This window comes from Colossoma macropomum, unplaced genomic scaffold (genome assembly GCF_904425465.1).
Source record: "Colossoma macropomum unplaced genomic scaffold, Colossoma_macropomum, whole genome shotgun sequence".
Taxonomy (NCBI): Eukaryota; Metazoa; Chordata; class Actinopteri; order Characiformes; family Serrasalmidae; genus Colossoma; species Colossoma macropomum.
In genome coordinates this window covers 17446997-17465477 of record NW_023494785.1, presented here as the reverse complement: position 1 = coordinate 17465477, position 18481 = coordinate 17446997, and the positions used below count along the sequence as shown (strand labels likewise).

Below are 18481 nucleotides of genomic sequence, written 5' to 3'. Positions count from 1 at the left end.
GTTGGTACCCAGTCTCAGTGGGACTCTTTGTTGTAGCAACGGAGCTCAGCTGGCACTGAGTACAGATATTGAGCCATCCGACCTAATAAGCTCTACAGTTCCAACTCAAGCCAAAGGAACTGAATCTCTTACTGCATCGTGTTAAAATGTAGGGATGCAAGATCAGAAATGTCCAACAGTGAAATCAGCCAGGATCAGAATTAGTCATTCTTTCTGCCCCAAACACATGGACAATCCACCAAATTTTTATTGTTATTTTGGCCGATCTGTATTGCAGTTTTATAACGTGAACAACGTGAGCTAGGTCAGTGCACTCATGCTATGTTTCAATGCTGTTACATCTGTACCAAAATGTTGAAGCATAATTATAATTAACTCAGGCCAAACAGTCAATAGCCTGTTACTTTCAATGTGCCACTTTATTTAATACGTTATTTAAACAGGCAAATTTAAAATGCCAGTTTAGCCTGTTGAAGAGCAAATAATATTATGTGTATTGTAACTTTGACAAACAGAAAGTACTGAAAATGTGTTTCATGTTTCATTTAGCCCACACAGTTTCTGCAAAGATACCAGAATTGGAATCAGCCATAACAATTCATGAGATTGACGCATCTCTATTAATATAACAAATTAACTTTAAAGATCAGAAGTCAGTATAATCCATAGATTATCCATCAGATAGAATAATTAAACCGTTAAAATTAATTCTGCAATTTTGCAGCCATTTTGATAAACCAGATTTGAAAAACAGTGCAAATACCAAGGTTTCATAGGCACAAACCCCAAGAACAATCCACGGTAGGGGTGCGGGAAAAAATCGATTCTTAGATGCATCGCGATGCGGACGTGAACGATTCTGAATCGATTAAAAAAACGATTTTCTAAATATTTAATTTATAACGTAATGTTGACGGAACGCAAAAGGCGGAACTTGGAAGTTGGGAAGTGCAGCGCCCGGACAGTCTGTGGCGGCACATAACAAAAACACAACTGGATGAGTGAGAAATCCGACCGGCTCCCTCTGCATCAAAGCGAGGTTAGGTCAGGAGTCACAACACAAATGATAAGAAGAGCCATTTTGTCCTTTCAACAAAAATCAAAACACCTTGGGAGCCACAACATTTAATGTCCAGTATATGTCAGTATGTCCTGATATTGGCCTAAACGATATAAACGCAGATTTACTTTGCTCTGCTTTAAGCTTTAATAGCCGCTTTGCTCCCATCTCCGCCAGAAAACTTTTCTTCAAAACTAGAGCAGCTTATTGTAAAATGTCTCAGCGTTCGACTGTTTTACGAGGCTGAAGTCGCTTCTTATTCTCCAGCTTCTTGTTCGAATTTTTCCGTTTCACCTTAAATTCTGACTGAGGCGCCGAATGTAAAAGTGGCACCATTTAACGTGGAACGGGAAAATTCGAAAGAGAAGCGACTTCATCTTCGCAACTTTTTAGTGTGTGACAGTCTCTCGTTGCAGATTTAACAGTGCCAGGACACCAACTGCGCTGCTTATAAATGCAAATAACGCATCGTTGCTATGTGACCTGCAGTCTACACGCCAATTCTCAGTCGTTGCGAAAACAGGGCTTTTGTGCTATGTTGCACACATCCCGTCTCGGGGATATTTTACTGACACAGCAACCTCCCCCGCCCCCCCCCATCTCTACATCGAGACCAAAACTGAAGTTATAAAATCACTAAAATCACATCTTATGTCACCGTAACTGCGCATTTTATTGCAGATGAGTGGCAGCAGCGTCTCATGTGCTCCAAAGGCAGTAAATGAGAGTCTTCCAGTTCACTTGCCACATCACTTCCATTTGATTTATTAATAAAAGATATTGAAAGTAAATGCATTATGGATCATTACAAATACTTTGCTTTAAAACTACCAAGTCATCACAGTAGGGAAATAGAAATCCTGTATAGAAAAAAAAAGATGCATCAAGATGCATCGATAATCGTTTTATAATCACATCACAGCCCTCTGAATCGTAATCGAATCGTGAGGTGCCTAGAGATTCCCACCCCTAATCCACGGAATATTTAGCATCTCCTGAATGTGTGCAGTACATGTCTACTGGGCTTGAGTTTGTATGTGCATGTTTTTGTGAGGAAGAGGGAAACAGGGGTGTATAAAATGAAGGACTTACGGAAGTATTTGAGGGTCTCCTCGATCTGCTCAGTGGTCAGGTCGAGGTTAGTGTCGGGGGAGATGAGGGGCGTGTGAAGCCAGTCGTCGTGGTCATATCCATATATGGTGTCCGCTCTCAGCTGATAGTGAGGGAGCTGCTCCTCCAGCAAACTGATGATTTCCACCTCTGGAAGATCAGTGCTGTTACACACATCTGATGCACGAGAGGACGGAAAGACAGAGAAAAGTGTTACAGACATACAGTAAACAGAAAAGTGAACTGTAAACCATTTTGCACTGGCTGGAGAATTTAGATGTTGAGGTAGGGGTGAGTAATATGACATCATTTTATCATTATCATGATCAATTATGACACTATGTAGACACTACCTTTTCTGAGTATACTGTAGCTATAGCCAGCATAAATGAACTGGGCAAACGTGTACATCATTAAAGAGAGAGAATAATTGGTCCTGTTTTCATGGATACAGTGATGTGAAGTATGTGAAACACTGAATAAAACAAATAATTATACTAGTTCGCTGATATCATTTTCCATGGGTGACTGTATTGGTTCACTGTCTGTTAGCAGACCACAATCCCTCAAAAAATACAAACAAACACAAATATCATATTATTAATCATATATCAAGAAAATGACTTTGAGTGTCATATTATATTTTTGCCATATCACCCATTACAATATGGAGCAGTGCTGGGTATCAAAATTCAATACTTTTATGGTACCAACCAAGCTACTCCAGTACTACCATGATTCAATATAAGCAGTCAAGTAGTAAGCCTTATCAGCATTAGTGAGCCAATAAGCATGCTTGTTCCAAAATCTGCTGATTGATTGCCTAAATTTCATACGTTATTAACATCAGTGCTTCTTCATTAATTTACAATCTGCTATGTTCACTAAAAATAGCCACTTTCGGCACCTCTCACACATCAATGGTTTAAGCCACACTAAGTCTGAGTATTAGCGTTGGTATCAGTTTTAAAAAACTTTGAAAACTTTAATGAAAAAGATAAATATTTAGAGTAACTGTTCAAACCTACACAAAGAAAAGGAAATGTTACATAATCACTTTCACAGACACCATTGTGTCATTGTGTACTGACATATAGCACAGTCCTATAGCAACAGCACGCTTCAAAGAAAGTGCTTGAGTAACTGATACATCTGCTATGACCCCCTCAAACACATTAGGATAATTAATCCATTAGTGGTCCCCTCCAGGTTCATTCAGTAACCACTATACATCACTCAGTAACTACTACAGTAATATGAAGGTTGTGTAGTTATGAAAGTGAGGAATGCAAAACATACACAGGACCACCTCTCTAAAGGACAGACAAAACGTATGTATTAACTCGCCCAGACTGACTATAGATGTGAGACTGGTGACCTCTAGTGGGCTGTTGGAAAACTACATTGTCTGTACTAAGGCGCAAGGTCAACGAGGAACAGGATATGCAGTTCACACCAACAAATATTACAAACTCTTTATTTTAATTTTGAATCCAGCTTAGTGGTTAGAAGTATTAAGCAACAAGAAAGATACACAAAATTCAGTCATTTGTTACTCCTCAGGATGTTTTTCTCAGCCATGATTAACACTCAAGCTTTCAACACTAATCATTACATTACATAACCACACTGCTGAAACCCTCAGAACAATCCTAGCCCTATTGCTCTTCAGACAGGTCTTTTTCCTTTCAACATCCTCCCCCTTCGTAAACAACCATTCCTTGTTCTTAGTGACAAGCAGCATTTTAGCTGTCCTGTTCAAGCAGAACTCTTCTTTTTTTAAGACATGTCTCACATATATAAGCATGCTGTACAGCCTGCCTCTCTCTCTCTCTCTCTCTCACACACACACACACACACACACACACACACACACACACACACACACACAAAAGATATCAAAAACTGCCCTGTTTGTAAACATCTTTATGTATTTAGTTAAATTTCTATTATTTATTATTTTTTCCTCTTTATTTTCTTTACAACTCAATTCCAAACAGCTACTTTTACTGTTTTAAATGTTCATTTCTCCTGTTCCTTTTTGATGATGCTATGGCAATACTATATATATATATATATATATATATATATATATACACACACACACACACACACACACACACACACACACACACACACACACATATATGCATGTTTTTACAGGTTTGAAATTCAGGAGAGAGGTGTTTTTGAGCTATGCACGTGTGTGTTTTGTAATTGTTTTGTTACTCCTGGGAGAACAGGGTTCAACCCCAGTGGAGAGGAGCACTCATTAAGGATTTGTGCTGGCAATGATAGGACATCTCTCTGGTGATGCATGTATGAGCTGTTTATATCTGGTCTGTCATCCCAGCTCTTAATGATATGTTTATTGCAGAAACTCGTATCATATGTATGATAACAATAAAATACGATTTTTATCGTGCAGCCCTAAATGGAACTGCACTATTTGAACACCAACAACAACGCACTGCAGCACGTTCATGGTAGGGGTGAGTGATGTGTTAAAATGATTTCATCATGACATTTGCAGACATTTTCAAGATAAATATGTTGACACACACAGATAATACACCACATATGTCCCACATTTAAAAATTGCTATCAAATACTCTGGTTACAATGATTTTTTTTTATTTAACATTTTACATCCTGTACTGAACTAAATACAATTAAACAGGACTCATTATGCTCTCTTTGTAATGCAACATGTAGTTGGTCAGTGTTCTTTAAGTGTTGACAATACACAAGATGACGCACTTTTCTGAAAACAACATTTATCATGATAACAATAAAATATAGTCATATTGCTCACCACTAGTTTATGTCCCAGCTGGCAACGTGGGGCAAAATTTAAATATTTAAATAAATATCATGTAATGTCCAACACAATATGAATTAAATGTATTCATTTATTAATGGTAACAGCGGGTTTACAACGGAATGTATAACAAACAAGTTTTATCTTTATAATAGTATTGTTTATTCCATAATCTCACTACGTAACAGTGTGTGCATGTTTCACTCTTTTGTCATGGTCACCACTGTGTTTGTTGATTGAAATAACAGTATATTTAGTGGACTGAAAGTGTAAGTACTTATGCTTTAGTGGGTCTGCAGACAAACAGCACAGAAAAAGTTTGTGAACCCTGATATACTACTCATTAACCAGCAACATGTAGGACTGTGTTATTTAAATGAGGGTGAAGCACAGGCTAGTCATCTTGTTCTGTTTTCACGCAACCTTCACTGAAAGAAGTAAAGCATTTCATTTACGTGATTCAAACATACACCTCATTTCATAAACTGAAAGACAACAATGTGTTGATGTTATTGATGAGGAAATGATCAATACATTAGAATTATATAAAGTGTCATGCTTCAATCACTCACTCAGTCACTTTTCTCAGTGCACAGAACTCAGTAGACAGTTCCAAGTACAGGCCAGAACAGGTCAGGTGGAAGATTTGGAAAGAGTGCAAGCAAAATGTTCTGGTACGATTAAATGGCTGGATTTTGCCTCAATAGCAAAAGCAAAAGTCCATGTAGTATGCGTTTCTGACCCATAAAATGTCCACTAACAGCATAATCTATAACTACAACTAAAACTCTTGCTGTGAGAAGTGCTTCTAAAATTAGTGTTTCCTTTTGTCACTCATCGTGTCCAGGTTGAATGAAGGTTACGGAGTGCCCTAGAGAGAACGAGCAGAGAGCCAGTGTAGGTGAAAGTACTGGCTGACCTGTGATTATTTTGGGGCTGTGTTTTTATGTACATGTCAAACAGAACAACTGGCCAAAGTGTACTGTCCTTCCAAACCAGACTTCACCTCTAAACCCTAGCACTCCCACTCAGCTGAGCAGCTGAGAGGCAGCTGGGTAAAAAAACTGTGATAAGAAACAGCTGTTCCACCAACATGCAGCACTGATACGATTTCTGATTTAAAACAATGCTGCACTCATCTAGTAATCTCGCAAAAATGCAGACAGCATTTTAAACAGTTAATGCACTGAAACTGTTTGCTAAACATAGCAGTTTATGAGTGAGCAGGTACTCGTTTATATGTGTGTTTTTCTATTGATTTAAAGGGAAAACATGTCCATCAGCCAACACTCCAGGGTACAGAGCACAGAACAAAAAGATAGCACTTCTCTAGCCACATAAAAATCAATACCAGCAAACATGTTCAAACAAGCAGGACTGTTTTCTTTTTTACAGAAAGTTGTGTTTCAAGTTAAAGCAAAACACTGAAAATATACAACTCAAAAAACTTTGAGGCGCTCAAGTTGCCGGCCTTGACAATAAGTGAGGAGGGTGACAAACTTCAACGACTCAACCTTAACTTTGTCACATGGTCATAGATCAGCAGGGAACCGCTCAGCCAACAGCTCCACGCTGTCTACAGAGTCAGCGTCCAGTCTGAAAGTTCGAAGTGTCCTGATCTGAGTACTTACTCATGGTTCTGCGGCCACAGGCTCAAGTCTTCTCTCGACCAACTTACATTTTCCTCTACTTCAGGGAAGGGCGGGGTGTCGAGAGAACGAGTTTGGAAGGGAAGAGAGAAAGACTGAGGGTAAGGAGGGAGGGAGGGAGATGGAGGGAGGGAGGGAGAGAGAGAGAGAGAGAGAGAGAGTGGGAGGGAATGAGAGGAGTGAACGCCCAGCCATGTCTGGCATGCTGATGACACCAGTCACATGCCCCTTCACTAAACATAGACTGGATTACTCTGCAGCCACCGGCCTGCTGCACTCATTGTCCTCTTTCTACTGAACTGTGGACCGGTTTGTGCTTTCTGAGGATCATAATAGCACCAGTTTAAGGGGGGGGTTGTAAACAGAGGGGCAAGTGTGCTAAGAAAGACAGGAAGACAGGAAGTTAGAAAGATCCTGAGAATCAGAGAGATCGAGAGAGAGCTAGAGAGAGAGAAAGAGAGAGAGAGAGAGAGAGAGAGAGAGGGGGAGAGATGAGAGAGTGAGAAAGAGACAAAGAGAAATAAATAGGGGGAGTAAGGGACAGAGATAGGACGAGTGAGAGAAGAACGAAATATATATATATGTATGTGTATAAATATATATATATGTGTGTATAAATATATATATATGTGTGTACATATATATATATATATATATGTATATGTGTATAAATATAAATATATATATATATATTTCGTTCTTCTCTACACACACACACACACACATACATATACATATACATATATACATATATATATATATATATATATATATATATATATATATATATGTATAAAAAAAAGTTTTTTTGCTGATGCTTTTTGTCTGTTCAAACTCTCACTCTCACGCCCACTTTCTCTCTCACAAAACAATAAGAAGGCAACAAATTATTGACACCTTTTCCACACACAACAATATTACCTTTTTCACACACATCCACACACCGCAGGATCCACCCAGCACATCACAGAGTCTAACAAATGGATGTTTTATGATGAATCACCGACAGGCCGACGAATAAGCCTTGACTGATGTAGACATGTACAGTCCATGTTAGTCTCGCGGGGCCAGACGTGATCTCAGAGAGACGAGGTTCACGTCAGATATGTAAACATGCATTTCCTCACGTCAACAGAGAGAGTAACCAGATGCATGAGCACCTTGGGTAAGGAGCTGCTAAGATGGATGAGATACAAGATGGGTTCTGGAGTGAAATGTGATGCCATCTGAGCCATCACCCCCTACAGACTGATAACAGATAAATCCAGAGCACAGACATGAGCAGTTAAAAATCAATCAGTTCAAAGAAAACAGTGAAAGGGTCTTTGAACCACAACAATCTAAATTCGCCTTTAAATCTGGAGAGCTGGCAGGTTAAAGACCGTGATTATGAGTAAAGCCTCAGTTACATTTCAAGGAATTAGAACTGTCAGGACATGTTGTACCACACTGGGACAAGGCCTTCCATTTTGGACTGAGGAGCGCAAGTTCAAATTCAAGTCAGTGATTCTTTCCTATCTCAATAGGAAAATAATCAAATCAAATAATCGCAGAGGCAAGACAGGGCAAGATGTACTATTGACAATCACAGCTTTTTCAGAGCGCATTGTACCATAGGTGTAAAAATGCATTGCAACGCATCAATCTGAAGATGATAATTTAACTCCACAGATTTTTAGATCATTAAACAAAAAACTAAACATTATTTCACATATAATAGCATTCAATACAGTATGTATGAAGTTTTTGCTGTTTCCTAAAGAACTGTAATCAAATTGAATTACTGTGAGGTCAGATATTTAGAGCCCTACATTTTTATGTCATTTTGTGAATTTGTGTCATCATTTTGTAGGGGCAACATGTCCATATAAGGAACTCCAGGTCTAAGCCGTTTTTCCCTATGGGAAAATTTGTGGTGTTCTCGAAAATCATTCCTATCTTGCCTTGTAGTACACAAAACTGTTCCAAAACTGATATGTTTTGTCCTGTGTACATTTGTCTTCCGAAAACCACTTGATGCCTTAAATGACGGGTTTAAATAGTCATAATATAAAAATTGCTACATGCAAGCTACAGTTGCTGAACATTGAACTGACATCACAAGACTGTTAGCCTCACCAAAATAGCCCACATAAATCAGCAAGCTTTGCCAAATTCCGTAGTTAAGCTGCTCTGGCAGTATGAGTATTTGGTGGTATTATAAAATAGACTTGAATACATTAATTGACACACTATTAGACTATTTTCACGTAAAGTCATTTCAGTGCACAAGAATTTTACCTTGCTTGTAACATGAACGCAGCAATGTCATCTTTTGACTGTTAAATGGCTTAATAATTCAGAGGATGCAGTGACTTTGGCTTAAAAAAATACATTAAATGTATTGGCTTTGGAACAGTTTTGTTTACCACAAAGTACAACAATGTAATTTTTTAGGAACACCATTCATTTTTAGAAAGGCTTAGACCTGGAATTCGGTATTTGGGCATATCATTGACTACAGAATAACACACAACTTCAGAGGTTTATGACACCAAAACCAAACTGGATCCAGACATTAAAGAACCTGTAATAAGTACAACCAGAAGCTGCTGCAGCTGTTTTAAAAACTGGTCTAGGCCAGCAGCAGTAGTAGGTATAACGTATCTAGTGTTTATTCCATTCAGGTCTGGTAAAGTGTTTGAGCTGTACTCTCTTTCTGCATTGTTATAGCTCAATGAAGTCAGACTTGGCCTGCATCCACCAGTCAGCCCTGGCAGACCATACAGCGCTTCTCTATCACCATGGTAATGACGGTTAAACAGGGGCTCTGCCCTGGAAACACTGAACAGACCTTTTCCTTCAAGTGAGTCAGAGAAAGATGAATGTGGAAGTAACCACTGCAGATGAAAAAGATTCAGGCTCCAACAAGACCAGTGCGGATGCAGTAATTCAGCTTCACACCCACGCCCACACAGCCACGAAACAATGAGCTGTACTGATACAAAGCGCTGTTATACAATGGACAGGCAGGAGACAAGTGAGCACATTCAGAGAATAAAGTGGGGTCTTGTGTCTTCAGAGACATAATATACTTACACAGGTATCATTGCCAGTACAATATACTAACTGCTATAGAACTCAGCTGTGAAGGTGTCACTTCATCACATTATGACTGTGATAAACAGGTCTTAACTCAGAATGACTTTAAAGGAACAACTTGGCCAAAATGCTTATAATGCTTACAACAAATGACAACAAATATCCACCAATTATCACCATGTAAATGACATTATGCTAATTAGTAACTACTGGCTTCTATTCACTATTGGCCATGTTTGGTCAAGCTATTCCTTTAAAATTAAAAACCCATGGTATGATCACATTCTGCAGGTCCTATCCGACAATGCTCTATTGTACATGACACATATAGCAGCCATGAACACAGAAACACTGTGACAAACAAGAGATGATTCCACAACATAATTACCTTAAATATCCACAAGATGGCAGCATTCCCAAATTGAAAAGCCTGACATTGGTTCTAATCAGTGAATTCTGCTACTTTTAGGTACACGCACTGCTGACATAGGTGTTCAACTGCGCAGACACATCTTGTATTATCGCCATAGAAAAATGCTGTCAATATAATGGGATGCTTTGTTTCAGCCGCACATGAGCATAAGGTATAGAGCCCCCCAGCATTGGTCTGTGGAGCAGTGGAACTGTGTTCTCTAGTAATGGAGCACCATCCAATACTTTGGGAATGAGTGGGAGTGACATTTGTGATCTAGAACTAATCATCCAACATCAGTGCCTGACCTCACTAATGCTCTTGTGGCTGAATGCAATCAAACACTCAGCAATGTTCAAACATGTAGTGCAAAGCCTCCCCACAACAGTAGATTCTGATACTGCATCAAAATGGGGGCAAAATTTTATTAATACACTTTATTTCAGAACAAATGAGTAGGAGTGTACAAACGTTTGAACATGTAGTGCTGCATCACTTCAAACTACTATTCAACTGTACTATAATTCAACTGTGTTTTCAAAGTAGGCTACATAGTGTCAAGTTCATTTTACATCAGCTATAAAGAAAACTACTGTACACGTACAAACTGTTGGACTGTTATGAGGAAGATACTGTCACAAAGATTTAGCCAAACTACTATGTAAAACTGCTTAGTAAATGAAATAACCAACAGGACAATATGGAGCACATTGTAGGGATGTAACAATGCATTTTGATATTGTGGTATTGTGACATTGCAATGCAAAAATGTGACAATATGCATCATAGATATGTAATAATGCATGGTGGAGAATAGACATCTTATTAATTATGACATCTAATGCAATGCATTGTTTGAACACTGAAGTTTGCAAATGATCAGCATCAGTCACCAACTCATCCAGCGCTCCTCCTGCCTTCCAGTTCTAGTGTTGTTATTGAGCTGTGCAGCAACATGATTTTAGACACTCATTTTCTTTACTCAAAATATTGTGAGAATATCAAATTGTGAACATGGTAGTGTCTTCTTTCTTCATATGTGGTATCGGCTCTAACTATGGTTCTCCACAGACAGAGTGTCCTGAATCCGGACAACATTGCAGAAGTCATGACAGATGGGACTTGTCAAGACTTGTCAAGTGGCTGCGCTACATATCACATATAAAATGAAATAAAGATTCTTACTCTTTTAACTGTTAACTGAACTTTACCACTACTCTGAGAATTCTGATACATCTGCCCCTTGACAATGTGCAGATTTTTAAAGGTTTATATTTCTTTTGGATATTAAGTGTGCAAACTACAGGACGCAGGTCACATGCAAATAAGGTGAACAGACAGGAGATCATGCAAAATTGACATTTCTATGATGCAAATAAGCACTGCTTCAATCTCTGCCACCTAAAGGGAATCTCATCAAGGGAGTGATATCAGCATACAGTGCAGTCTGTAGGTGATGGGTAGGTGGACATTTTATTGTATCTCGCTCTTCTGATCGGCTCTCTGTTTCAGCACATTGGATCTGAAATGAAGGAAAGCCTCTGAAGATAAAGGGAAAACTGCCAACTTTAATTTGGTGTTTGTACATTCATATTTGGTGAGGCATTCAAGAATTTGAGCCCTTTTCATACATATTTCTCCAGTTTAAGAGAAGTAATGGCAAGTAATCGGTCAACTGACTGTTCACTTGTTTCTTGGCCAGCTGTCCATCACTGCATTATTAGTTCACGCATAAGAGAGCTAACAGAGTCTGGCGATGCTGTCTCTCAACAATGATGAGCAATGATGTGCCAATGCCAGTAAAGAAGGACATAATAAGGGTGAAAACTGGCTATCAATCAGAGAAACTAATAAAAGGTTACATGTCATAAAGTCAACTATTTAATACATTAAGATGCTAGAGCTCACTGGCCAGCTTAGCAATAGGAAATAACATGGCAGACTACGGAGAACCACAGTAGGGGATGACATTATGAAGAAAAACCACTGAGCCGACCAAAACAGTACACATTTCAGTATAAAATGAAGACCATAAAGACAAGAATACACCTGCAAGACCCCAGAGCGTACCACAAGATGCAAACCACTGGTAATGTTTAAGAACACACAGGCCACATTCACATTCAGGCCCAAAAGCTGTCACTGTCACTGACAGTGAATTCCAGACTGCATTACATTATACACCGATCAGACATAAAAAAACTCCAGCAGCACTGCTGTGTCTGATCTACTCAGACCAGCGCAACACACATCAACACACCACTACCACATCACTGTTACTGCAGTGCTGAGAATGATCCACCACCCAAATAGTACCTGTTCTGTGAGGGTCCATGGGGGTCCTGACCACTGAAGAACAGGGTAAAAAGGGGCTAACAAAGTATGCAAAGAAACAGACGGACTACAGTCTGTACTTGTAGAACTACAAAGTGCACCTATATAGTAAGTGGAGCTGATCAAATGGACAATGAGCGTAGAAACAAGGAGGTGGTCATAATGTTATGCCTGATCAGTGTATAGACTTCATTAGAACTTTACAAACTTGTCACGTAAGCTTCAAATGTTGTGCACCCTGCGCGATTTAAAATGGTGACCCATCATTCACTATAAGGCTGAAGTGGGGGCTGCGGGTGATGTTGCTTCTGGAGGACCATTTTTGTCACTCATTGTGCTCATGATAGCAAAGACATGCCTGAACTTCCTTCTCATGCCTTGAGGATGGTCCCTTATCCTCTGTGATGACAATGGCCAGAGAACTGCCTTCAAAAGCTGTTCCTCAGTCCTACGGAACTAACAGAGCGGTAGGAATAACTATTTCTACTTTAAACTGCTGGACAATGTATTGTCTGCAGTGCTTCATACCTTAAAGGGTCCATATTAAGAAACAAATATGTTCCTTGCTTTTCTGAAATAAAAGTTTGATTGTTAACAAAACATCCTATTCACACCACAGTCTTTACAGTCCATTAATGCAGAAACTAACTTGTAAAAACAATCTGTTTAGAAATTATTTATTGTTGCAAAAATAGGGTCCCTTCAAAAAGTCACTGATGAGAAATCTTCTACCCATTTATGTCTCTCTCTGAGGACCTCTTTAACAAAGGAAGTGACCCATAAGACATAACCCCATGTCTGTATTCTCAGCTCATCTCAACCAAAGTCCCATAACACAGTTGCACTACCAAAGCACCACAAGAGACAAGCAGAGAAAACTCACTCAGAAGTGCAAACAGTTCAATGCGTCTTTAGGAGAATAGCCACTACAATGCCAAAACATGCATTTAATTTCCTATTACTTTATTGCAATGTAAGGCCATTATCTTAAAAGCATTTGGCATCATAATACACATACAGAAAAAAGCAGGTCGAATCACGTACAACATTACAACACTGCTTGCAAGAAACACTAAAAGTTTGTGGTCTTGCTGAAACCTGTACACACACATGCATTGAAGCTGAATCAGCCAGAGATTTGAGAGATCTTTCTCTGAAAAAATTAAAGCAATCAACATTCTAAGCCTTTAAAAGTCAAACAAGAAACAAAAAACCCAAACCTTTCGATGTTGCACACTTCCACAATACACAGGCTACAATACTGGCATTTGTCAAAGCAGCAAGAAATAAAGTATATAGCCCCCTTGAGCAGACTGTGACTTCATTTTGGTCAATTACAGCATCTAAGTCTTCTGTAAGAAAATGCAGCCTAAGAAGACAGACAGGTGATACTAGCAAGTTCCAACATTGTTTGGCCTTTTAATGAAGGATGCACAATGACATCGGAATCATGTCAGTATTGGCTGATAACTGCTAAAGATAAAATTAGTGACTTCAGACAGATGTTTATATTTAATGAGCTACTTATACTACTCTGAAAGAGAAGAATGTTTAGATGATGGTTGGCTACTATGCTATCTTCACTTTAATTACTTTTTATTGCATTTGTAACATTACAGAATTAAATGTAATGTTTCTCCCTAAAGCTATAATCTAGGGTAGATTAATTAAATGAACATCTGATGGTTAACAGACAACAAAGGGCCTGTTATGATACTCAAATATGAGTCTTTGGCTTTTATATCCTAGTTATCACAGTTATAGGGGCAGGAGAATAAACTTTTCATATTTCAATAAACTCTGAATATACAGTTATGCCTGTACATTATATGCCACTTGACACAAAATATGACACTAAACATTAATAGAAGCCAGCCTAGACCACTACTGAAATGTAGAAAATAGTAAGGGTAATGACCACAGCCAGCCCATAGCAGCTCTGGTAGCAGACAGCAACTTGCTGGGCTCTGACACCATTGTTAGGTTATGGTTGTCACAGCGCAGAAAATAAACTATATGAGTGACCCAGTTTTAGTGCAACAAGAGCCCACTCTGCCCTGTGTGTGTACATTTGTGTAGACAGCTCACAACGACAAGTGAGGACAATGTTAAAGTAGCCTTCAGAGCAAGACCAGACCTTCAGCTCAGTCACACAGACACCCTGCTCCCTCCACAGAGCTTACTGTCTCTCACATAACATGGCACAGCTTAAGTGTTATTCGCAGAGGTGTGTAGAGTAGCCAAAACCCATGTTACTATAGCGACTTTAGCAAAAGTACCTTTGCAAAAACAACTTTAGTAGAAGCACAAAACTAGCGGTTCAAACTGAACTGGAACATTTTAGTACATCCAGCATCGATCAACATAGAAAATGAAGTTTGTTAAGCACTATTCTTCTTTTTGAAAAGTCAAAGCTGTGATCACTCTCAAAGCAGTATAGATGCTATTACCAATGTAAGAATGAAATTATATACAAAAATTAAACTATGTAGGATTTAGTAGTATTACTTAGTTAGGAGACAAAAACACATTAAAACATGTCTGTGCGCTGCTGTGATGTTTAAATCTTAAATGCAAAACCAACGAGCACAACCAAATGTTACAAAATCTGCTTCTCCATGTTGCATGCAATTACATATTTCCACCAGAGAGATCGCCAAATCCCCAAAAAGATACACAGTGTAGCTTTAATAACTAAATTTTATTGACTAAAAAATTCTTAAGCATAATGGAGATTCCACTTCTCGCAAATATACTTAGACACTTAAAGTAGAAAGAAAAAAATTGAAAAATTAATACAGCATCAGTATATTCATAAATGAAGGCCCTGTTCTTCGTAGCTGAATAAAATACAAATACTATAAATAGAAATTTAATTTAAAAAAATGTGTGTTTTGTTGCACAGATCATGCTACGAAATGTGTTTACGTGCCAGCAGGATAGCCTGCATGTGCAGGTAGAAACTGCTAAAGATGTGTTGAAAAAAGATAAATGGTCTTTAACCGCTCATTTAATCCCACAAAATCACCTTAATGTCTGCTGTCTAGTGAGCCCTACCTGTGATGGTTCCTGCATCTCTATAGAGTGCATTGACCTGGTTGGGTGGTCCTTCGCTTACATAGTGGTCCTCGTGGTTGTCAGGGGTGACAGTTGCCAGGGGTTGAGGATGCTGTCTTTGAGGCAGCAGGTTCTGAGGGCTGGCTGAGGGGGGCAGGGCTGAGGCAGAGGCAGTGCGGGACGAAACTGCGGCGTCCAGCTTGGCTGATTTTCACACGTCTGCTGCACGAGCCATAGGGCAGCGCCCAGACACGGCTGACCAAACAGAGTGAGCAATGAGACTCCCAGACCACACTACGCAGACAGTCAAGCTAGTGGTCAGTCACTGCTGGATCTAGGAGTGGGGGAGAAAGAACACATAGTTAGCTAAGAGGATGGCAAACAAAGGCCACTTATAACAAGTCACATAAAATTATAGACACAGAAAATTACTTGTTAGGAGGGCAAATTCATGAAGTTTGAACTTCAGACCCAAAGTATTCCACTGTGCTGCAACGTATTAGACCCAATAACCAATAAGACAAAATCTCTCACATAAAAAAGCCAAAAGATTTCATTTCATCACTTAGTTGGACAATCCAACTAATTAGTGTCCACAAAATCAGTTGATTATTAATAGGTAATGCAAGCACTTCTTTAAAGCCCTAACAGGACTGTGAAAAAGGCACAATATAAGACAAGCTTAGGACTGAACTCGCTCTGTGAAACCTTGCTCATCAATTCAACAATTAACTTGCACAATTAAATCAGGAGTGGACAAACTATCAGATGTGATGTATTTCACCTCAGTCTGTCTGTGTGCCAGTCAGAAGCCATTAAAGCTGCCTCCACTGCACTCACTGCCTCCTGTCGGAGTGATCAATCCCAGCCGGGTCTCCCTGGGCCACAGGAGCAGCTGTCACTACTTTACAGCTATAGTCAAAACCTACAATGCTGTTTTAATATCAAGCACTGCACTTTCAATGGATCATTAAATAACTTTTCTACATTTTCTTGCAATTGTTACATTCTATTTTTACATGGCCACTTTCCAACATCTCTTTATCCCTTATGAAACTGGCTGCTTTTGTTACTGTGACTTTTGTTAAAGACTGAGCTCTGCTCCAATTGGGTGTCCTGTATTGTGCCCCTTTTCTAAAAGCAGTCCATGTTGAAACACTCCTTCTAACTTCAGCACGAACAGATGGGGCTAAACTGCTATAGGCGAAATGGGTGGATATATGTAAATGCATTGGTTTTTTTTTTGTGAAATCACAAAAACAAATACAAAACTGGTTGTTTTTACCGCTTAGTTTCTATCTATGTTCTATGTTTTTTAAAAAAAGTGAGGAAATTTCACTTTTTACATGATATGATCCTTTAATCTGACAAAAAAGGAAAATGACTTCATGTTGGAAACTACAGGTTGTTCCACGCTGTGGAAAAGTGAGCATTCATGATGAACTAAGAGCTGGAAAAACATGTCTTTTCAACCATGGCTGGGGTAATGCTGGAGTAGCTTCATCCTCAGAAATGATCACAGGCCATGTGACTACAAGTTAGCCAGTAATATGTGGTCTATAAATATCAAAAAGATGAGCAAGACCAGAACTGCAGCTTACTAAAGCTGGCTGTTACTGGTTATTTACAGTACAGTGGAACTGAATTCCAATCCAATTCCTCACACAAGTGAAAGTTTATTACTAAAATTATACTAAATTTATAAATTGATTACTAAGTACATTAGCTAATTTAAAACACTCTATTGCAGCTGTTCCAGAAGGCCAACTGTGAGAAACACAGGAGGCAAGTGTTCATAAATGTGTTCTGAACACATTACAAAGCATTTCATAATTACAACACGCATCAATACAGCTGAAATGGGATATTTTGTCTATATGGTGAAGCCCTATTACCACACCAGCTTATCCAGTTCAGACATGTTTCATAAGCCCTATGACACAATTTGAAATGGTTTCTAACAAACCTACTCAGCAGATACTTAATGCTGTACATAATACAGAAACAGTTGGTACCTCAGCTATCAATAGCATCAGCCTCAGGTCAAATAATGCAACTGTGAGGTCTGATGCCTCAGGCGTTCATCCTTCTCCCTTTTAAAGGATGACGCTCTGCTGTAGATTCAGTCTTGCACCACAAAATCCGTTCTTCCTGCAGTACTGCAGAAAAGTAGACCCTAACATTCTTGATCTACTATTGAACTACTACTGAGCACTCACATATTTCTGATCTGTTATTGCTTTTAACAGTGTTATGCATCATTATTGTCATTTAAAACCGGTTTGGGACACGATAGGGAGTGCTGTGCTGCAACAAGGCTCTAAAAATGTGATACGCTTTAATATATGAATGTGGAAAGAGCATTGATTTTGAAATGTTAAAAGAGATTACAGCTGATTATAATAATCATCTTCAATAAAGCATGGGCTCATTTTGTGGTTAAATGTGGGTTTCAAAATATCAAAAAATAGCTTTGCGTAATAATTTATTATCCCTTTTGTAATTATTATTACAAAATAGATAGTTTTTATCGTCTACTTCATAATTACCATTACAAAGTTGATGATACATTTTTTTATTCTCTTCTGTTTAAACAATTCCTCCAGTCACGTGTGTAGCCAGTGTATATTTAAATGATTCTGAATCATTCCAAAATGATTTAACTGAATCAAATCATAGTGCAACTTGAGATTTCATGATGCAGTCATTCATTTTCTGTATCAAATCATTGGCCCTTATTCATGAAAGTTGTGGAGAGTCAAATCTGATCATAAAATGAGCGCATGTAAAGTTTTGTTCTTAAATCGATTTTATCTTTGGCACTTCTGTATGATCAAACTTGCGTCTGGTAGGAGGGTGTGCGAAAATGTGAGCGTAATAGTTTAACAACTTGAAAAATGTTGGTGGTTAACTAACCCAAACATATTATCATCATATATTGGACCTCAAATTCCACC

General features: G+C 38.7%; 1 protein-coding gene across 5 annotated transcripts in view; it reads right to left on the bottom strand.

The window, feature by feature from the left end:
- Positions 1-15723, bottom strand: part of trak1a (trafficking protein, kinesin binding 1a) — a 49647-nt gene extending 33924 nt beyond the window's left edge. For 3 of the 5 annotated variants that reach the window (XM_036585369.1, XM_036585400.1, XM_036585393.1), the window contains exons 1-2: positions 6623-6766; positions 2153-2347 (exon numbers count right to left, since the gene is read on the bottom strand). In XM_036585369.1, the coding sequence (XP_036441262.1) occupies positions 2153-2347; positions 6623-6626 (199 nt within the window). In that variant the 5' untranslated portion in view covers positions 6627-6766. Of the gene's footprint in view, positions 1-2152; positions 2348-6622; positions 6767-15524 lie in introns of those variants that run through there. The other 2 variants (XM_036585385.1, XM_036585407.1) reach the window with 2 other exon arrangements.
- Positions 15724-18481: the final 2758 nt, after the last annotated feature.